At 39.6% G+C, this 23,650-nt stretch overlaps 1 protein-coding gene across 7 annotated transcripts in view; it reads left to right on the plus strand.

The window, feature by feature from the left end:
- LOC109823621 (transcription factor MYB3R-1-like) overlaps positions 8,039 to 23,650 on the plus strand; it is a 21,982-nt gene continuing 6,370 nt past the window's right edge. For 4 of the 7 annotated variants that reach the window (XM_020389905.1, XM_020389925.1, XM_020389918.1 and 1 more), the window contains exons 1-9: positions 8,039 to 8,152; positions 8,553 to 8,800; positions 9,321 to 9,375; positions 9,502 to 9,559; positions 10,211 to 10,305; positions 10,408 to 10,511; positions 10,967 to 11,095; positions 18,485 to 20,249; positions 21,028 to 21,380. In XM_020389905.1, coding sequence (XP_020245494.1) covers positions 8,691 to 8,800; positions 9,321 to 9,375; positions 9,502 to 9,559; positions 10,211 to 10,305; positions 10,408 to 10,511; positions 10,967 to 11,095; positions 18,485 to 20,249; positions 21,028 to 21,380 — 2,669 coding nt within the window. In that variant the 5' untranslated portion in view covers positions 8,039 to 8,152; positions 8,553 to 8,690. Of the gene's footprint in view, positions 8,153 to 8,552; positions 8,801 to 9,320; positions 9,376 to 9,501; positions 9,560 to 10,210; positions 10,306 to 10,407; positions 10,512 to 10,966; positions 11,096 to 18,484; positions 20,250 to 21,027; positions 21,381 to 23,650 lie in introns of those variants that run through there. The other 3 variants (XM_020389912.1, XM_020389936.1, XM_020389955.1) reach the window with 3 other exon arrangements.

The raw sequence follows: 23,650 nt of genomic DNA on the forward strand, positions 1-23,650 counted from the left end.
ACACCCATGCGATTGGACATTGCAAGGCTTATTTCCTTTCGATTTGCCCTTAAGAAATAGCTTACCCTTTTCCTTTCCCTTCCATTTTTTGCTTCAATATTTTTCTCCTAACCCCAAATGGGTTTTCTTTATTGAATCTTTTTTTTCCAAATATTTTTCTAGGTAAAGGATGTAGAAGCTCAAATATTTCTTCTCCGGTCAGCCTTGGTGGTGCCGGTCTACTTTTTGGATTGCCATCGAACTTTCCTACTAACTTTCTAAACTTGTGCCTTGTAGGCAACCATCTTCTATGTTGCTAAAAACAAAACTTACGATTGTACTTCAGGAACTTTCCCTCATAGTCTAACATGCAAACCGGACAAGCAATCTGACCCTTCGTCGACCATCCAGACAGATTAGCGTATGCCGGGAAGTCATTAATTGTCCACATGACCATTGCCCGCATACAGAAAGACTCCTTACCATAAGCATCATAAGTGTTGACACCTTCTTCCCAGAGAAGCTTCAGGCCATCAATTAATGGTTGGAGGAAAACATCGATGTTATTTCCAGGAGAATATCTTCCAAGGATCAAAACTGACAGGATCATGTACGGTTGCTTCATGCACATCGACGGCGGCAGGTTGTACGGTGTCAGCAACACTGGCCAGGTAGACCAAGCAGAGCTCATTAATCCAAACGGATTAAATCCGTCGCTAGCAAGCCCCAGCCTAATATTCTCGGATGTGAAGCCTAGACAAGAAGCATTTATAACGGTTAAATAGAGATAATTATTGTGAGGTGATATAATCTGATTCAAACAGTTAAATACTTACGCCGCGTATATGTTAAATGTAGTATCATTGCTCAGGATATATGTGTGGGCTTGATCTAGCTCCATTCTGGGGAATCTAGTGTCCTCCCCATGATCATTGTAGAATGTACCGTCAATTATTCGTTGGGGACGGTTTAGCCTTGTCTCTACGCCCCGTAAGTAACGAGAGATAAAATTCAAACTCTCGTTACTTATGTAGTTCTCTGCGATCGACCCTTCAGGATGTGCACGATTATGCATCAGTTGTTTCATGAAACCCAAATACCTACAAGCATATAGTTTCATGATTTGTGACAAAATTGAACTGAGAAACGTAATTTGACAAATATTAAATGAATATTATAATAATAAATACCTCTCCACGGGGTACATCCAGCGATATTGAACTGGTCCTGCAATGCGGGCTTCGTATGCTAAATGTATTGTGAGATGCACCATGACCGTGAAGAATGAGGGTGGAAATAGTATTTCCATTTTACACAGTGTATTAGCAACACGTCCCTCTAATTCTTCAAACTCCCTAACATCAATCACCTTAGAGCATAGTTGCTTGAAGAAACCGCAGAATTCTATTACCACCATCGCGAGTTCCTTGTCAGCATGTCGCAACGCAACCGGGAGAAGTTGATGTAATAGAATATGATGATCATGTGTCTTGAGTCCCAAAATCTTTCTGTCCTCAATATGCATATTTGCTGAAATGTTTGAAGCATAACCATCCGGTGTCTTCACGGACTTTAGAAATAAACACATATTGTGGACCTCATCCTTCGACAGTGTGACACGGGAGGCTGGGAGTTTAAACTTTCTATCGCCCTTATCTATAGCTTGCAGTTCCGGACAAATGTTCAATTTTGCTAGGTCTCGACGTGCCCTTAAGTCATATTTCGATTTTTTTCCCGTCCTACAACAAAGTGTTCAAGAGATTCTCGCATATATTCTTCTCGATGTGCATGACATCCAAGTTATGATGTATTTTTAAACTTCTTCAATATGGCAGCTGATAAAATATGCTAAATTTTGACCATCCATGTGCAAGTTCAGTGCCCTTTGAGACACACCCATGCGATTGGACATTGCAAGGCTTATTTCCTTTCGATTTGCCCTTAAGAAATAGCTTACCCTTTTCCTTTCCCTTCCATTTTTTGCTTCAATATTTTTCTCCTAACCCCAAATGGGTTTTCTTTATTGAATCTTTTTTTTCCAAATATTTTTCTAGGTAAAGGATGTAGAAGCTCAAATATTTCTTCTCCGGTCAGCCTTGGTGGTGCCGGTCTACTTTTTGGATTGCCATCGAACTTTCCTACTAACTTTCTAAACTTGTGCCTTGTAGGCAACCATCTTCTATGTTGCTAAAAACAAAACTTACGATTGTACTTCAGGAACTTTCCCTCATAGTCTAACATGCAAACCGGACAAGCAATCTGACCCTTCGTCGACCATCCAGACAGATTAGCGTATGCCGGGAAGTCATTAATTGTCCACATGACCATTGCCCGCATACAGAAAGACTCCTTACCATAAGCATCATAAGTGTTGACACCTTCTTCCCAGAGAAGCTTCAGGCCATCAATTAATGGTTGGAGGAAAACATCGATGTTATTTCCAGGAGAATATCTTCCAAGGATCAAAACTGACAGGATCATGTACGGTTGCTTCATGCACATCGACGGCGGCAGGTTGTACGGTGTCAGCAACACTGGCCAGGTAGACCAAGCAGAGCTCATTAATCCAAGCAGATTAAATCCGTCGCTAGCAATCCCCAGCCTAATATTCCGATTATATATAGTATTTATTGAACGGGAAATTCTACGGCTCGAAAATATGAGTGTATAGTGTGTGCAGTTTCTATGTAATTAGCGATATAATAGTTACGCTAACCCCTCATCCTCACCCTCACCCCCACCCTCACCCTCACCTAGCACTAACCCTAACCCTCAACCTTAACCTCAACATCACCCCCACCCTCACCCTCACCTAACCCTAACCCTCACCCTCACCTTCACCCTCCCCTAACCCTAACCCTAACCCCCACCCTCACCCTCACCTATCCCTAACCCTAACCCTCACCTAACCCTAATCCTAACCCTAACCCTCGCCTAACCATAATCCTAACCCAAACCCTCACCTAACCCTAACCCTAACCCTCACCCTTACCTTCACCCTCCCCTAACCCTAACCCTAACCTTAACCCTCACCCTCACCCTCACCTAATCCTAACCCTAACCCTAACCCTTACTTAACCCTAATCCTAACCCAAACCCTCACCTAACCCTAACCCTAACCCTAACCCTCAACCTCACCCCTACCCTCACCCTCACCCTCACCTAACCCTAACCCTAACCCTAACTCTAACCCTTAACCTCACCCTCAACCTCACCTAACCATAACCCTAACCCTCAACCTCATCCTCACTCTCACCCCCACCCTTACCCTCACCTAACCCTAACCCTAACCCTCAACCTCATCCTCACCCTCACCCCAACCCTCACCCTGACCTAACCCTAACCCTAACCTTAACCCTCAACCTCACCATCACCCCCACCCTTACCTAACCCTCACCCTCACCTAACCCTCACCCTCACCTTCACCCTCCCGTAATCCTAACCCTCAAACTCACCCTCACACTCACCTAACCGTAACCCTAACTCTTACCTAACCCTAATCCTAACTCTAACCCTCGCCTAACCCTAATCTTGTTAGTCTTCTTGTTTTGATGATGTTTAATAAACAATTTACATCTAATGTTGCTTGTCTAGTGTTTGTGTTTTCGCATTTATTCTAGGCAAACAATGAGTCAAAGGATGGATGGAATCAAGCTTTCACGATCATATCCAATGGAGGTTGGCGGAATAGTGGAGTGAAGCCTTGCAATTCAAGTTGAAGATCCAAGTTCAAGCTTCATCCGCAAAGTGTACCAAGTCAAGCTTATTGAAATACACACACACACATTTATTGGTTTCCATGTATATATATAGTTATATATATACATATATGTTTTGGTTTGATAGTTTTCAAGTTTTACTATGAAACAATTAAATATAATTAGAAAACATATTTTTTTCATACTTACATGCATATATATGATTTCATCAATATCAATTTTATTTAGTTTAATGAAATCATGTTTTAGTGCATTATATGTGTATTTTGGTAAAATACTATATTTATTATTTATAGACTTCATAACAATTGTTTACATCTTTCTTCAAGTCTATAAAATTATTTTGTATTGTTTCAAAACATGGTTAAGCTAAAATGTCAAAACTCATATGTTCACATTTTTATGTTTTGGACTATTTTGTAAAATGATGATATTATTCATTTGGGAGGTCCTTTTTAAAAACCAGTTTTTGTAGCATGTTCATTATCATGTCTACAATCATTTTCCAAAGTTTTATATTTTTTGGAATTTGTTTGATATTTTTAAACAGGGTTTTAAAATCAAAAAATAACTTTCAAACCTGTCATTTCTAGTATCAGTTTGCGGTCGACCACTACAGTCGACCGCCCTTGAGTCCAGAGACTCAGATTATTTTTTGATGGCTCACGGTCGACCCTGACGGTCAACCGGATGCAGTCCAGAGAGTTTCGCGGTCGACCGCCATGGTCGACCGTCTGTTGTCTAGAGCCAAAGCCTGGCCTTTTTGCTGCTCGCGGTCGACCGTGAGTTTTCCATGGTCGACTGCCAAACTGACCGTTGGGTTCCAACGTCTAGTTCCTTAGCTGTTTCTCTGTGGGCTTTTTGGTCATTTCTTTTGGGGTTTTTGGCTGAAATTTTGGGAGGCTATATATACCCCATTGCTCTCATCTTTCAAGGTAACCCAAGAAGTTTTTAAATAAGGTTTAATAAGGGTTTAAGTTTGTTTAGTTTGTTTTAAGTTTGGGGTTTTCTTTTACAAAGAGGAGCTTACATCAATTGTTGAGGAGTTCATTTTAATATCTCATCATCCTCTCTTTGTGTTTATAGAGAAGTTTCCTTAACTCAATTTCCTAGCATTTTTACTATTGTATTTCATATCAATTTTATTGCTAGTTCTTCTTGAGTTAGATTTTTACGATTGTTTACACACACAACCATTGAGCTTATCGTATTTACATTCATAGTATAATTTGGGTTGTGAATTTGTAACATTGAGTGTGAGCTTACATTGTGTTCTCATCCATATTAGAGAACAATTATTTGTTGTATTGTGAGATTGTGAACGTTGATCGGTGAGCATTGAAAACCGATGTTGTGTGGTGTGAACTTTGATCAGTGAGCGTTGAAAACAGATATTATGTGGTGTAAATGTTATTCGGGTGAGCGTAGAAAACCCGGTTGTGATAGTGGATTTCTCCCCGGGAGTGGGGAGCGGAGACGTAGGACGGAAGGTCCGAACTCCGTGATCATATTGTGTGTTTGCTTTGTTTATTTACACCATCTCTCTTATATTGTTCATGTTTATTTCACCCTTATGTTAGTTTGTATATCCTTGCATATATCTCATAGTATATCTCATTGCTAGGATATATTCATTTGTTCATATTGTATATTCTTGCTCATAATTAGTTGTAAATCTATCTTGCAAGAATATATTTGTTAATAAGTTTTAATTGGCATATAATCGGATTAGATTAGCAATAGACCATAATCACCCCCATATAGGGTCTAACAAATCCTATCCCAAACCCTCACCTAACCCTAACCCTAAACCCTTACCCTAACCTAACCCTAACCCTAACCCTCAACCTCAACCTCACCATCACTCCCACCTTCACCCTCACCTAACCCTAACCCTCACCCTCACCTAACCCTAACCCTAACCCTAACCCTCAACCTCAACCTCACCATCACTCCCACCCTCACCTAACCCTAACTCTCACCCTCACCTTCACCCTCCACTAACCCTAACCATAACCTTAACCCTCAAACTCACCCTCACCCTCACCCCCACCCCTCACCCTCACCTAACCCTAACCCTAACCCTAATCCTAACCCTAACCCTCGCCTAACCCTAATCCTAACCCAAACACAAACCCTAACCCTAACCCTCAACCTCACCCTCACCATCACCCCCACCCTCACCTAACCCTAATCCTAACTCTAACCCTCATGTAACCCTAATCCTAACCCAAACCCTAATCCTAACTCTAACCCTAACCCTCACCAAACCCTAACCCTAACCCTCGCCTAACCCTAACCCTAACCATAACCTGTATTAAATTTAATTTTTTTTATATTATAATTTCATCAAGATAAACATTTTTTATTAGGGTTTGGGTTTTTTGCACAATTTTTTTGTTTTGCTAAAATTAAACTCTAATTGTAAAAATTAAATTATAATTACAAAAATTAAGAAATCTCTCTTTCTCCCCCCCCTCTCAATCTCTCCTTCTCTCTCCCTCTCTCTCTCGTCTGGCTGACCGGTGCGTCGGCGGCCGTTGGTCGGTGACCGGTTGACGTCGGCCGACGAGAGAGAGTGAGAGAGAAGGAGAGATTGCACGCGCGGGGGGGAGGAGATTGAGGGGCGCGGGTACCTTGAGAGAGAGGGGGAAATGTAGAGAGAGAGGGGCGGCGGCGGCGTAGACTCCTCCGAACGGTGGCGTCGGCGGCTCGTCGGAACGGCGCCGCGGAAAGGTGGGGGCAGGGGTGAGAACGAGATCAAAGGGGAGAGGGGGGGAATGAGGAGAGGGGGGGGGGAATTGAGACATGGGGGTGCAGGAAAGTTGTCGGATCGGGCGGCGGCGCTGCCACAAAAAATTGGGGCACCCGGCCGCCCAAAAATTTCTCTGATCCCTTTTTTAGCGATGGAAAATCCATCACTAAAAATGTATTTAGCGATAGAAATTTTTCGTCGCTAAAAATTTGTCGGTAAAGTTTTAGTGGCGAAAAATTTCCATCGCTAAAATCACAATTTCTGCCGGCAAAATTTTTTTTGCCTATGGAACTATAGCGACAGAAATTTCCGTCGCTATATGTCATGATATAACGACGGAAATTTCTGTCGCTATAATACCGTAGGCAAAACTCTATTTTCTAGTAGTGTACTTTATCCTTGAGTCAAATTCCAATGCTATAGACACCGATCTATCACTATGTGCTAATAGTTGTCACTACTGAAATGTGATTAGTGTTAGCTATTTCGGCCTTTAGTTTTTTTTTTAAATTATCTATCTTTCATATCTATACTAACGTAGATAGAACCAACTAGAGTAGGAATGAAATAGATGAACGGTGAATGAATCGTTCTTTTCAATTGTTTAAAAAAGGGTAAATTTGTAATTTTACAAGGGATACTTTTTTTTCTCTCTCTTTTCCATTTTTCTTTCTTTCTAGAACATTCTATGCAATTTAATAAAAAAATGATGTGTTTTTCTTTTCTATACCCTTTCTTTCTAGAGCATTCTATGTCACTCAAATGCCATGAAATAAAAATGGAGCCTACATAATTGAACATCGTGAGTTTTTTTTTTTGGCGGGGTGGTGGGGGGTGTATATAAAACACGGTTCTAAGCACATATCTATATTACAATTTATTTACACTAAAGTACGAAGAAAATAACGAGGATAAGATAATTTGGAGGATCTCAAGTCCAAAATGAAGATAAAAGCTCTCGAAAATAAATAAATAAATAAATAACCCTCACTATTTCCTATTAAATATACATTCTAAATAGAATGAAAATAATATGTTTTCATATTACATGCATTCAGAAGTGTCAGATTTCTAGTGCTTAATGAAGAAGACTTTTTAACTTTCAGGTCGTCCATTCAATCCTATTAAAATTCCTTGACCATGTTAATAATACGAGGCTTCACCCTCTCTCCCCTCTTCTCTAATTCCTTATTTTATTACACGGCTAACAAAATGCTCATAGTTAATACCAACGTCCACGGAGAAGTAAGAGCCGGACAAGATTAAACTTACGATTAAATTCTCAAGAACAATTATTGCCTCAACAAAAATTATAATTTCACTCGTACACAGAAAACACACAAATTCCACGTTGGTCAAGACAAAATAAAACCCGTAGCCGGTCAACCTAAAGATCACGCAACCGGTCATAGCCGGTGGGCCGTTAGAATTCAAAACACTGAAGCGGTCAGCGGACTCAATCGCAACGGACGGTCTAGATCGTGATACATGTTCAGATACTGTCCATCCACCGCCCGATCTTCATCGTTCCCTAATTTAAACTGCTGAAGTCCGCCCCCTCCCTTTAATTTCAAAATCCCAAAACAGTAAATCGAAAAAAGATAACAGAGGAAAAAGATCTGATCCCCTTTTTGTAATCTAACTTCAATCGCCGATGCCCGTTCGGTTCCCAGCGACATCTCCGTCTCATCCCCTTCTTGTAAGTTGTATTCCCCTTCTTTTTTTTTGTTTTAAATTTTGGTTTATGCAATTTAGTGAACTATTTTCGTCGAATTTCATTTCTGATTGATTGCTGATTTGACGTAGATTTCGTTTCTTTTACCTCAATTTGGTTGAAATTTGGAGCTTAGGGTGTTTTTTTTTTTGTGAATCGGTTCCTTTTTAGTGAGGCTAATCAGGGTTTTTTTTATTGGTGATTTGAGGGTTTAAGTTACTAAATTGAAACTTTCAATTTAGGCTGATTTTCTTACATTGACCACTTGATGATGCGAATTGAAAATTTCATACTTCGATTTGTTTTTCTTGAAAAGAGATTTTATGAAGATTTCTTTTACAACACTAGTATTTCTAATTCTTTGTTCTTAATTTTTTTTGGGCAGTCTTTGGTTTTGTCTTCTGTGGAGCAATTTCTCAGAGCTTTCAAGGGTTCTGTATGATGCTTTGGAAGCACTATTTCGTAGATTGCTGCATTAGAGTGGAGTTAGGTACTGAGATCCTCACTCCTCAATCGGCAAGAAATGACAATTGACAATGGGAAGCTTCCCGAGAGAAGCGAAACTTCGACCTCTGATGCAGCTGCCACCGATGGGAGATGCGAGGGGTTTCAGAGGCAACGGCCATTCCATGGGTAACTTCTTTTTTCATCTATAGATATCTGCATTTTGTAGGCGAAGTTCTACTTTTTCGCACTTTACTATAAAAGCTGGTCTAAAGTTTTGCAACAACAACAACAACGAAAAAGCCTCTCTCTCCTGAAATTTTGGTCTTAGCTATATGAATCATATTCTTCCATTCTGTTCTATCAAGGATTCTCTACTTCGTTAAGCTAACTATTCCATATCCTTTTTATTGTTTCCAATCAATTTCTTTTAGGTCTACCGCTAGTCTTCTTCACCTCGTTAACCATAGTCTTTACACTATTTTAAACCGGTCAGTTCTCTTTTTATCCTCAAAATAGGCACAGCCTCTAACCTCCTATGAATGCTACCATGTTCTGAAGTTTTGCAAATATTTGAATTTGGCACTCAAATCTACTACTGAATTGCCTTTGCCACTATGACTTTCTTTTGACCAAATGAAGTATGTTGAGTATGTCTAAATGAGTTATTAGGAGACATCAATATGACGATTTGTTTGTTTTTTTCTAGGAGGGTTACTGGACCCACACGCCGCTCCACGAAAGGACAATGGACTGCAGAAGAGGTGACATATATTAGTCCTTATATTAGGAACTGATCTTAGTTTCATTTGTTGGTTCAGATGCATATTTCTTATTCGTATATTTCTTTTCCCAACAAATTTTTATAAGTTTGCTATAACTATATGCAGGATGCCATATTGTGCAAAGCTGTTCAACGTTTTAAAGGGAAGAATTGGAAAAAGATAGGTACAATAAATATGTCTCACTATTTTCTTTATCACATCTAACTTCTATAAGAAGAAGCAACCAAAGTAAACGCTTATATTTACATCATCACATGAGTCTAGTTGAGTTTGTTATTAAGCCTTTCTCTTGCTTAAACTTCTTTAAATTATAATTAGAAGACTGCGCACCTAGTGCAGGATATCTTCTGTTTCTTTAAGATCTTTCTGTTTTGATCTACACTATAGTTTCTGTATAACATCTGTATATAAAACACTGATATGCAACTAGTATACAGTTCAATATTCTGCTGGAGAAATATATGCTTCATCGCATGAGTATTTTAGTCGTAGTGATATTGTGTTCAAGCAAAAAGTTAATGTCATAGTTTTCTTCTTTTATAAGAGAAGCAAAGACACAAGGTAGTCAAATTTCCTTTCTAATATTTGTTTATATAATTATGAAATTGTCCTTGTATATCACTAGTAATTTTTATAATACCAGATTGTTCGTTTTTTGTGATTATTCCTCTTGATTGACAAAGCCTAGCCTTTGACTGCTTTTTATGTTGAATAATCAAGTGCTACGTTTCAAATTTGTTTGTATTAAAAGTTATTTCTTTTTCATTCTATATGTTTTGATTGTTTTACGATGCTGTATCTTCCTTCTGTCCAGCTGAATGCTTCCAAGATCGAAGTGATGTTCAGTGCTTACATAGATGGCAGAAGGTGTTAAACCCTGAGCTCGTCAAGGGACCTTGGACTAAAGAGGTATTCTTTCAGATTTCATTTGCATAACATAAGTCATCTCATTAATCCTCTCTCTATATACACCATGATTTATAATACTCGTATGCTTTATTACTTAAACAGGAAGATGATATTATAGTTGCAATGGTAAACGAACATGGGCCAAAAAAGTGGTCACAGATTGCACAATCATTGCCAGGACGCATCGGAAAGCAATGCCGAGAAAGGTAAATCACTAAGACCTTTTTGTGCACTTAGTGGAACACTTTGCTTTTCAATATTATAAGAGCTTTATGCTTGCGTTTATCTTAAATTTATTTGTCGAATTGGCTTGTCGGGGTTCAGTTCCTACCTGCATTTTTATCACGATCTATTACATTAATTACCTAAGAGTCAAGTGATTAATGGGAACCGAAATGACAACGAGAACTGTAATATAGATGGGACTTCCTGCTGGGGCTATTCAAGACTATATTTGCTTTAAGTTTTACATGCAACTTTTTGGTTATTTGAACTTCATCATTCTCATTTTCTATAGTAGTTATTGTACCTTTTAAGTTATTTTGTAAATTTCTAAAAGTCTTTCAGGTTCTTGTTTGTATTTGCCTGCCATTTAGATTCTTGCTCCTTGTTGCTCCAATGATGCATCTTTTCTTTTAATGTGGTGACACGTGTATTTTAGGTGGCATAATCATCTTAACCCTGCCATAAACAAGGAGGCATGGACTCAAGAAGAGGAGATAGCACTTATTCACGCTCATCAAATTTATGGAAACAAGTGGGCTGAGTTGTCAAAGTTTTTACCTGGAAGGTAACAATTAGAGTTCCCTGTTTGATTTGACACTATTTTGTGGTTTGATTTAGGGATTGTATGTCGTGCTTGCTTACATGCTTAACGTTCACATAGCCAACATCTCGACATATATTACTAATTGGATTAACATCATAACATTACCAAGTTTATATATTATATTAATCTCCATTTATGTAGACTTCTTCCATTTGTCCATGATGTCCTGAATAGATGTCAAGCAAGTTAGGAACCAGTTACTTGCTTTACATCTAACTCAGCTAATATTTTCTACATTGCATTGGTAATTGTTGATAATGGATTGAATTTAGCCAAACATCACTGGAGGTCAAAAATGGAGGCCGAGCTTTATTCTTTTGTCAACAACATCAAGCTGGGATTGAATCAGTGGCCGGAGTTATTGACAACAAGAGAGAAAGGAGCTGACAGAGAGCCTCCTTTTGTTGAAAATGGAGGGGCTAAGAGACAAAAAGGTGTTGCTGATTGGTGGAGGAAGAAGAAAGGTGTTGCTGATTGGTGGAAATATGTTGATTGGTGGCATGATTGGTGGCTTAAATTATGCTAATGAAGCCTATAAATCTGCTACACCTCTCCTATCTGAAAATCATTGATCCTCCGAAGCAATCCTTGACAGAGCCATTTGAGTGAGAGCAAAAACAAAAGAGAGTCTGCTAAAACTTTGTATGTGCATTGTATTTGAGAGATTGAATATAGTGAAAGCCCCCTCTTGCTGTGGACGTAGATCAATTTGATCGAACCACGTAAACATTCTGTGTTTGAGATTGTTCTCTTTCTGGCTTTGTGTTTTTTAATTATCCCAACAAACTGGTATCAGAGCTTCTGGTTCTAGGACAGCTTACAATCCTACACAATGGCTTCTGTGAAGTTCTCGGTATCGATCTTTGATGGCCAGAACAATTTCGGCCTATGGAGGATAAAGATGAAGGCTTTGTTGCGACGTGAAGGCACGGTTAAAGCTATCGATGGGAAATACCCAGAAGATATGACTAGTGCCGAGATCGAAGAGATGGACGAAAAGGCTCACAACGCCTTGCAATTGTCACTATCTGACAATGTGCTTCGTGAAGTTGCCGATGAGGAAACGGCAGCGGGGTTGTGGTCAAAGCTCGAAAGTCTCTATTTGAAGAAATCTCTTACTACGAGATTATACCTGAAGCAGCGGCTATACACATTGAAGATGAAAGAAGGTACACCCATTCAAGAACACCTTGATGAATTTAATAAAATTGTCATGGATATGAAAAACCTGGATCTTAAACTTGATGATGAAGACCAGGCTCTCATTGTGTTATGTTCCTTGCCTAACTCTTATGAAAACTTTGTTAACTCTATGTTGTATGGAAGAGAATCCATAAGTCTTGAGGATGTGAAGGCCTCTTTGAACTCTGCTGAGTTGAGAACAAAGTTGAATGGGAGAGGTACCGATAGGCTGGTTGATGGTCTGCTAGCCAGAGGTAGATCGAAGACCAGAGAGGACGATAAATGGCAATCCAGAAATCGTTCAAAGTCCAGGTCAGCCCCAAACAAGAAAAATGTGGAGTGTTTCTGCTGTCACAAGAAAGGACATTACAAGTCAGAATGCTATGCTCTAAAGAAGAAAGACAACCAGCGTGGTGAAACCTCAGATTCAGCTAATACGGCAAAGACTGATACTGTCGTTATTGCTGAGACGGTTCTTGCAGTATGTCCCTTGGATGGCCGTTCCGATAGAGAATGGATCTTGGATACAGGTGCGTCTTTTCATATGTGTCCAAATAAAGATTGGTTCACTACTTACAGATCTATAAGTGGTGAATCAGTTTTGATGGGCAACAATGTAGTTTGCAAGACAGTTGTCATTGGTACAGTTCGCATTCGGTGTCATGATGGGATAGTGAGAACTTTATCAGATGTGAGACACATCCCGGACTTAAAGAAAAATTTGATTTCTCTGAGTTCTTTGGATTCTATTGGGTGTTTTTACACTGGCGAAGGTGGAGCTCTTAGAGTTACTAAGGGTTCATTGGTTGTGATGAAAGGTAGTAAGGTGAACAGTCTTTATGTTCTCCAAGGCAATACGGTGACAGGCTCTGCAGGTGTGTCTTCTGATGCTGATAGGGACACTACTCAGTTGTGGCACATGCGCTTAGGCCACATGAGTGAGAAGGGAATGGCTATTTTGAGTAAACGTGGCTTACTCTGTGGTGATCATACATCATCACTTGATTTCTGTGAGCATTGTGTGTTTGGGAAGCAAACTCGGGTCAGCTTCTCGACTGGCTCACATACAACGAAGGGCACTCTCGACTACATCCATTCAGATTTGTGGGGACCTGCCAGGTTCCATCCAAAGGTGGTGCTCTTTATTTTCTGACGTTTATTGATGATTTTTCCAAGAAAGTTTGGGTTTACTTTCTCGGGCATAAAAGCGAGGTGTTCGAAACTTTCAAGAAGTGGAAAGTGCTTGTTGAGAATCAAACTGGAAAGAAGATTAAACGTCTCCGAACAGATAATGGCCTAGAGTTCTACAGTGGTGAGTTCAATCAGTTCTGCTCAAATTCTGGGATCGTACGACATCGCACGGTCAGGTACACTCCTCAGCAAAACGGGGTGGCAGAACGCATGAATAGAACGTTGATGGAGAGAGCTAGGTGTATGCTCTCAAACTCTGGCTTGGATAAAGGCTTCTGGGCTGAAGCTGTTAACACAGCTTGTTACTTGGTAAATCGGTCTCCTTCTACAGCCATTGAACACAAGACTCCAAATAAGGTATGGTCAGGTAAACCAAATGACTATTCAAATTTAAAGATATTTGGATGTCCTGCTTATTATCATGTTAGAGAGGGTAAGCTTGAGCCTAGAGCTAAGAAATACATATTTATTGGTTATGCTGATGGCGTTAAAGGCTATCGTTTGTGGAGTCTTGAACCTTATTCTCCTAAATTCATTATTAGTAGAGATGTTACTTTTAATGAAAGATATATGCTTGATCGTGAGAAGGTTTCTGTTGAGTCTACAGGAAATGTAGAGAAGACCATGGATAAGGTGGAGCTTCAGGTGGAGCTCGAGGGAGAGACGTCTCAAAAGTCGTCTATAAAATTTGCTCCTACAGCTGTAGAAGAGCAACATGATTCAGGCTCAGATGCTGATAATGCTGAGACTGAAGAACCTTATTCCATAGCCACTGGCAGAGAGAGGAGACAGATCAAACCTTCTTAAAGATATGCACATGCTGAATTAGTGACGTATGCTCTCACGACAGCTGAAGAGATGAGTATTTAAGAGCCATCAAACTTTACTGAAGCTGTCTCATACGGAGAATCTGGATGTTGGGCCACAGCTATGATAGAAGAACTCGAGTCACTCTATAAGAATCAGACTTGGGATTTGGTGCAATTACCTAAGGGTAAAAGGGCAATTGGATGCAAGTGGATTTTTAAGAAAAAAGAAGGGATCCCAGGGGTTGAAGATGCTAGATTCAAAGCACGGTTGGTGGCTAAGGGTTATAGACAAAAGGAGGAAATTGACTATGATGAAGTGTTCTCTCCGGTTGTGAAGCATACCTCCATCCGTGTATTGCTTGCCATGGTTGCTCTATTTGATCTGGAGCTTGAGCAGCTTGATGTGAAGACTGCATTTTTGCATGGCGAACTTGAGGAGACTATCTATATGTCTCAGCCAGAGGGATACTTCGTAGAAGGTAAAGAAGATCAAGTTTGCAGATTGAAGAAATCTTTGTACGGCCTGAAGCAATCTCCCAGACAGTGGTACAAGAGGTTTGATAATTTTATGCTTAGTCATGGGTACTCAAGAAGTACTTATGATAGTTGTGTGTACTACATGCATCTAGGAGATGATTCTTTTATTTATCTTCTATTATATGTCGATGACATGCTTATTGCTGCTAAGAACATGTCACAGATTCTTATTTTGAAGAAACAACTCAGTGATGAGTTTAAGATGAAAGATCTTGGTGCAGCAAAGAAGATCTTAGGTATGGAGATCAGGAGGGACAGGAAAGCTGAAATATTATATCTCTCACAGAAGAGCTATATTAAAAAGGTACTTGAACGTTTTGGGATGAAGAAGGCCAAACCCGTTACAATTCCATTGGCTCCTCACTTTAGGCTCTCGGCTTCAGATTCACCTACAAGTGAGAACGAGAAGAAGGAGATGTCCCGAGTTCCATACTCTAATGCAGTGGGTAGCATTATGTATGCTATGATTTGCACTCGTCCAGACATTGCCCAGGCAGTCAGTGTAGTGAGCAGATACATGGCTCAACCAGGGAAGGCACACTGGGAGGCAGTGAAGTGGATCCTTCGGTATCTCAGGGGTACCTCAGATTTGGGTTTAGTTTTTTATAGCAATACTTTGCGAACATCTGTTGTAGGTTTTGTGGATTCTGACTATGCAGGTGATCTCGATAAAAGGAGATCTTTGACTGGTTATCTTTTTACTCTTTCTGGCTCAGCTATTAGTTGGAGATCGACTCTACAGTCGACAATGTTTTAAATGTCGGATGTCGGGTTCATGTCGGTTGGCCAAAATTCATGTCGGATAGCGGAAATCGGGGATATATCGGGGACATGAAAAAAAATATCGGATTGCCATATCGGATAGGTTGATATAATATCATAAATAGAATCTTCACTTACATGATAATTATATTGTCTAAACATATGAAAAAGTACATAACTTATTGATGTTAAGATCACTAACCAATTGTAGACACCTGATTTCCGAGTCGGGTTTTTCAAACTTGACCCAATAAGCTTAAAACCGCTTTTTCTGAAATTTGGCCGATATTTCTTGGCCGCAATGGCGCCCGACATACCCGATATTTTCCGACATGTCCCCGACATGACCTCAGAAACGCAATACGCATTGAAATGAAGGATATCGTGGCGGCTAGGGTATAAAACCGTCATATCGGCCACCATGTCCGACATGACAAACGGTATTTAAAACTACTGACAGTGACAGTTGCTTTTGTCTACTACAGACGGCAGAATAATTGGCAGCAGCAGAAGCAGTAAAAGAGGCCATTTGGTGAGAAATCTGTGAGGGAGCTTGGACTTCAGCAGGAGGCTAGCTCAGTTGTATTTTGCGACAATCAGAGCGCAATACATCTAAGCAAAAACTCCAGCACATCATGAGAGGACAAAGCATATTGATGTCAGATATCATTTCATTCGTGGGCAACTGCTGAAAGAAATATCACAATGAAGAAGATTGGTACTGCAGACAACCCAGCCTGACATTGTTACCAAACCGATCCCGGCCTTCAAGTTCAAGCACTGCTTGAATTTGGGAGGCATTCGCAGTTGTTAGCTAGCCCCGTTTGGGGCATTGTTTGCAAGAGCGGTCGAGTTTCACTTATTCTATTATGAAGTGTACTCTCACGTTAAGTTGTGTTCATGATGAATATTCAACTTCTTGATGTTTGAAAATTCAATCCAAGGTGGAGATTGTTGATAATGATTGAATTTAGCCAAACATCACTGAGGTCAAAATGCGAGGCTGAGCTTTATTCTTTTGTCAACAACATCAAGCTGGGATTGAATCAGTGGCTGGATGTTATTGACAACAAGAGAGAAAGGAGACTGACAGAGAGCCTCCTTTTGTTTGAAAATGGAGGGGCTAAGAGACAAAAAGGTGTTGCTGATTGGTGGAGGAAGAAGAAAGGTTGTTGCTGATTGGCTGAAATATGTTGGATTGGTTGCTTTAAATTATGCTAATGAAGCCTATAAATCTGCTACACCCTCCTATTGAAAAAATCAGACAGTCGACAGTTGCTTTGTCTACTACAGAGGCAGAATATTATTGCAGCAGCAGAAGCAGTAAAAGAGGCCATTTGGTGAGAAATCTCGTGAGGGAGCTTGGACTTCAGCAGGAGGCTAGTTCAGTTGTATTTTGCGACAATCAGAGCGCAATACATCTAAGCAAAAACTCAGCACATCATGAGGAGGACAAAGCATATTGATGTCAGATATCATTTCATTCGTGAGGCAACTGCTGAAAGAAATATCACAATGAAGAAGATTGGTACTGCAGACAACCCAGCTGACATGTTGTACCAAACCGATCCCGGCCTTCAAGTTCAAGCACTGCTTGAATTTGGGAGGCATTCGCAGTTGTTAGCTAGCCCCGTTTGGGGCATTGTTTGCAAGAGGGGGTCGAGTTTCACTTATTCTATTATGAAGTGTACTCTCACGTTAAGTTGTGTTCATGATGAATATTCAACTTCTTGATGTTTGAAAATTCAATCCAAGGTGGAGATGTTGATAATGGATTGAATTTAGCCAAACATCACTGGAGCGTCAAAATGGAGGCTGAGCTTTATTCTTTTGTCAACAACATCAAGCTGGGATTGAATCAGTGGCTGGAGTTATTGACAACAAGAGAGAAAGGAGCTGACAGAGAGCCTCCTTTTGTTTGAAAATGGAGGGGGCTAAGAGACAAAAAGGTGTTGCTGATTGGTGGAGGAAGAAGAAAGGTGTTTGCTGATTGGTGAAATATGTTGATTGGTGGCTTAAATTATGCTAATGAAGCCTATAAATCTGCTACACCTCTCCTATTTGAAAATCATTGATCCTCCGAAGCAATCCTTGACAGAGCCATTTGAGTGAGAGCAAAAACAAAGAGAGGTCTGCTAAAACTTTGTATGTGCATTTGTATTTGAGAGATTGAATATAGTGAAAGCCCCCTCTTGCCTGTGGACGTAGATCAATTTGATCAACTACGTAAACATTCTGTGTTTTGAGATTGTTCTCTTTCTGGCTTTGTGTTTTTTAATTATCCCAACAGTAATAGTTACCTCTTACTTTTCCATGTTTCACATTCTTCTATGAATATCATGCCTTCCTTCTCCCGGTGTGCATCCAAATGCTTTTCCCTACATGTCAGTACTATTTTCTGGAATAGACGTAACGCAAATTAGGAACTAGTTACTTGCTTTACATCTTACTCAACTAATATTTTCTGCATTGCCTTTAGGTAATAATTACCTCTTATTTTCCAGTGTGCATAGTCCTTTTCTATGAATATCATCTCCAATGCCCATCCGAGATGCTTTTGCCATTGCAGATGCATGTTGGCTTGTTCTTTCATCAAAAACAATAAATGATATATCATCTTTGGGTACTAATAACTTTGTTAGAGCCCATCGACAGCTGTCAAGTTAAACTACTTTCTCATTCTGTAACCCAATGGTTAATCACCTTATATTATGCCCTTGTGCAATCAAGTTAATCAATAGATGAGTAGAGCATAGTAGATTTTCTTTTTCATTGGAATGTAGTACAATTTCTGTTTTTGCATTTCTTTTGATCTGTTTCCCTTCTCTTGCCATTGTTATTGAAATAACATCCTGCCTCGTGTTATCAGGACAGATAATGCAATTAAAAATCATTGGCACAGCTCTGTAAAGAAAAAGTTGGACTACTATCAGTCATCCGGATTACTTGCACAATTCCAAGGCCTGCCTTCTGTTGATATCACTAGACACATGGATCCTTCATCAGCAATGAATCGGCTTAAGATTGAGGAGAGTATCCTCAGGGACAAGCCAGAGTTTGATGATTCTTCAGAATGTAGCCAGAAGTTAGCTCAGACAATTTCTCCCCAGTCACATTGTGAATTGAATGCTAATTTGACGGTACGCGAAAATTTTAAGCCAGATGAGGATTCTGTTAAAATGGAGGCAACAAACACAGAGGAACATCATGAATATTATGCATCTCTGGGAGATGCTGCATATGCCCCTGAATTGCATTGTTCTTGGGGTTTAATTTCTGTAATTGGTTCTGACCAAATTTCATTAGGCAAGGACGAAGTATCTGAAAATATGGCTTGTCGGACAGTCTCTAACAGAACAAGTCATCCTTCTGCAGAAATCAGCCAGAAATCACAAACGTTAATGAAAATGGCAGAACACGTTCCAAGTTATGCTGATGCAAATTATGGACACGAATCTAAGTTGTTTCAAGATGAGTTTAGAGAGAAGTACTCTACCTCTACAACCTCCATGTTTGGTTCTGAGCAGCAAAAGCTTTCGGTGTCTGAGGCAGACCGCTCTACCAGTGTGGTGTTTGAGGGAATGAATTCAGATTTTGCTTTTGGAGGTCCCATCTTTTCTTCTGGTACTGTAAATATGAATTGTTTCCAGGAAACTGTAAATTGGCAATCTGAAATTCAAAGTTTCAGCTGTTGTGTGAATCCTTCTTCCAGTTCACAAATGTTGTTTCCAGCCATTTCATCAGATGCTGCAGGAGTTCCATATCATGAAAGTCTTATGGTTGCAGTTTCTCCATCTTTTATTGGTCAAAATGAAAGGAAGCTTCTGGGTAAAAGCAGCAATGTTACTACAGCTGGTGCTCCAGATTTAGAGGTTACTACATGCTCACATGATGAGTTTGTATCGTCCAGCTCTCCATCAATGGCAGCTGGTGATAGCGATAGGTCTATGATTTCTCTGCCATCATATATCAATCAAGAAAAAGAAACTCGAAAGCAAACTTTTATGGAGATGCTCAGGTTTGATCATACAGGTACAAGTGAAAACCTTGCCCTCTCTGAAGAAAATGGAAATGAACAAGCTGAATGTCAAAAATCTGGTGGGCTATTTTATGAACCCCCTCGTGTTCCGACATTTGAACTTCCATTTTTCAGTTGCGATGTCATTTCTTCTAGTGAACAACAAGAATTTAGTCCCCTTGGAATACGGAAAATCATGATGTCTTCAACACCGTATAGTATATGGGATTCACCCTCTCCTGATGATAGTCCTGATGCTATTCTGAAGAGTGCTGCTAAACATTTCATGTTTACACCTTCCATTATGAAGAAACGCCAGCGTGAACTATTGTCACCATTGCAGGAGAAGAGAACAGATAAGAAAACCTGGAGAGACACAAAACCTGGATTTATGTATACATCCTGTTTAAGCGAGGAGTTAGGAGAAGATAATGCAGATAGGATTTCCTCGTGCTCTGCTGAGGATTTTCTGGTGTCCCCTCCTGAACAGAAAAAGGATTCAAGAGCTTCTGCAGAAAGTCAGGATACTTCTGTACAAGAAGGAAGCTCTTCATGGAGAGGATCTATTACCAACAGCCTTCAAGAAAAGATGGAAGTCTCTGTGACTAAAATCAAGGTATGAGAATTGTTGCAGACCTTCTACAAGCTTCATCAAGTTCTTTCAGTGCACTAATATACATGTTTCTATGCTTAGATACTATGAATCGATCTACAACTCTGATTAGTTGAAACAGATGTGTTTGTTCCATCATATCTATTCTTCGTAGCTGGCATGAACTAATTGGAAGGCATGCCAAGCTTTGTGCTTGTGGATCATGAAATAGACTCCCTTACATTGTTCAAGTTGTTTCTTCATTTTCCGGGTGCTGTCTTTTCTTGTTGGTTCCTATTTGCATATTCCTTGTGCTTTTTTGGATTTGTGTATATGCAATTTTTTATTTCTATTTTTTTTCTTTTGCCTTTCCTATGTAGGTGTACCTTTGCTTAAGCAGCACACTGAAATCAAAATTGACATTAAGCTATGTATTATGGATTCTTCTATCTTGACATGATAATGGATGGACGCTCCTTGGTCTATCCTTGACACGGTACTGTATCTTGAAACATTGCCCATGTTCCAAGAGCGGCACAAGGAAATCAAAATTAACATGGAGACTATGTATTATAGATGCTTCTATCTTGAAGCCCTGTCCATGATGGATGGACATTCCTTGGTCTATTCGTGACATATTACAATACTGAAACCATGCTCATATTCCAAAGCAATTTTCAAGATGAGCGGAACTGTATTATTGACAGATTAACCTTTGTTAGTTTCTCATTGTTAATAAGGGAAACTTTTTTGTATGTTTATGTTGTTGCTTAAACTCTTGAATCTTGTATTTTTTTTATAGCAGTGTGACCCGTTTGCATTCATTCAACAGCCTGCTGGGATACTTACAGAACGAAATATCAATGACCAGCTACTATATATTTCTCCAGAAAATAGACGTGGAAGTCTAGGTGATGCTGGGAACTCTTCAGAAAACCTAAGTGCCAGGTTCTTGGGTAATCTTTCAAAGAAGGACGGCGAAAATGCTTATTCTAGACCCCTGACTGATAGTTGCACTCTCTTATCTTCCGATGCTCGTGAAAGTAATCAGGTTTGCGGGTCAGTGTCCGTAACATCAATGCAATGTGCCTCATCCTCTCCTTCATCCCAAGTTTCAGCTGGGAAGTTCATCGGAGAACATAAAAACCTTAACATGTAAGTTTAGTTTTGTCAACTGATTGTCTGATGGCTTGCATTAATCTTCTTCTGCTAGTATGCTTATGGTGCATATATTGTGGTAGGCTCTTGAGATTTTTTTATTACTTTTGCCAAAATTTCCTCTGCTACCAATATGTGGTAGGCCATCCAAATTGACGATCCACATAGCATCAATCATGTATGGATTGACAATTATTTGTCTAAACTCTGTGGAACATGAAAACTTGATTAAGGTCAGTTTTGCTTAGCAGATGCTTACATCTTACATGGAATTTAAAAAAGGTAATATCCCAATTCTTTGTTCTTGGACAAAATACACATACATATATAATTGAGATTTCGTTGTACACAGTGACATGCTTTAAGCACGTTCCAAACACCAAATTATATGACAGGTAGCCAAACTGGATAGGGATTTATTTTACTTCTCTGAATAATACATACATTGAAAATTATTAGAAAATTGTTGAACTTTAGGAACAAACTTGAAATTGTTCTTTCCATCTTTTGCATACCAAATTACATAGTCAGCCATCCAAGTGGATCATGCATACACCAAAGAGCGAATAAATATTGAAACGCCTTTGTGTTTGCTTTATCTTTTAATGTGGCATGTGGAAATTTACCGAAATAAATGGATGATGCACATACATTACAAAAGGCATGCACATTGGAAAATATATGTGTGTGTTTTATCTTTTAATGTGGGATGTGAAATGTCACACCTCGGGCTCACAAGCCCATTGCGTGATGTAAGTTGTGGGAACCACTGAGTGTAACACAATGTTTTAGCTAGGCTAGACCACTGCTAAAGGTAACGAGCCACTATTGCACATGAGTCCACATCTTCATCATGTAAACCACTCAATTATTCACTCACCCACCGATGTGGGATTAAACATTAGGCGTCACAATCGCCTCACCTTAATTATGTGATATTTTCGTCACGACGTGACAATGAGCCCAGTTTAATATTATGAGGCGGCATGGATTCTAGAGGTGGCTCCCACCACACAAATGCGGTGTAGCATTTAGTCCCGCACTTCTGGCTAGCTAATTGCTCTGATAACATCTTTTACGTGTTGGGAAATTTACATAAATTTCCCTATAACTAGATTTACGAGAAAGCAAAATAAATACGGAATAATAAGACACAAATTTAACGTGGTTCGGCACAAAATTGCCTACGTCCAGATCTTTCACAAAGGGGAGAAAATTTACAAGTGTTTTTACACTCAACTCACAAGAGAAAAATTTCTCTAATTTTTTCTCACAAAACCACTCTCTGATTTTGTCTCTCTTTTCAAAACACTCAGTAGATCAGGATACACTCAGCTGATTTTTTTTATATTGATTAAGGGGGGAGGAAGGGGGCTTTTATAGCCTGCGTATAACCCCCCCTTTTTTTTCTTCCTTCCCTTTTTGATTCTTGCTCTCATTGTTCCTTTCGGTGTTTTCTTTGTCAACAAAGAACAGTCCCTGCTTTTGATGGCTTGATTTTGTTGACAAAAGCAAAGACAGCCAATCTTGATAATCTCCCACTTGAAGGTTGATTTTACTTTATCTTCACATCTCGATCTATGTAGCAACTCTTCCCGATCTTGATACTATTGTAGGCCAACTGAAGCTGAACACAGCTTCAGTTTTTTAGTAGTCACCGTCTTTGTCAGCATGTTTGTCGGATTTTGTGCTCTACTGATCTTTTCAAGTTTTAAAATTCCATCTTTCAGAAGTGACAGGATAAAATGATATCGCACCTGTATGTGCTTCGTTCTGGAATGAAAAGATGAATTCTTCACTAGATGAATAGCACTTTGACTGTCGCAATATAAAACATTCTCTTCTTGTTTCTTGCCTAATTCATCCAAGAAACTTTGAAGCCAAACCATTTTCTTATTGGATTCTGTAATAGCGACGTATTCTGCTTCAGTTGTGGAGAGAGCAACTATCTTCTGCAATTGAGAAACCCAACTCATTGCAGTGCCTCCTAGAGTATAGACATACTCTGTAGTGCTCTTTCTAATATCAACATATTCTGATAAATCAGCATCCACATAACCTGTTAGTATTATATCTCCACCTTTGAAACAAAGTGTTTTACCTGTGGTGCTCCGTAGATATCTGAGAATCCATTTGACTGCTTCCTAGTGTACATTGCTTGGATTATTCATGTATTGCTAACAGGTCCCACTGTTTGAGCAATATCTAGTCTTATACAAATTATGGCATACATCAGACTTCTAATTGTTGATGCATACGGGACATTC

Source organism: Asparagus officinalis, chromosome 1 (assembly GCF_001876935.1).
Source record: "Asparagus officinalis chromosome 1, Aspof.V1, whole genome shotgun sequence".
Classification (NCBI taxonomy): Eukaryota; Viridiplantae; Streptophyta; class Magnoliopsida; order Asparagales; family Asparagaceae; genus Asparagus; species Asparagus officinalis.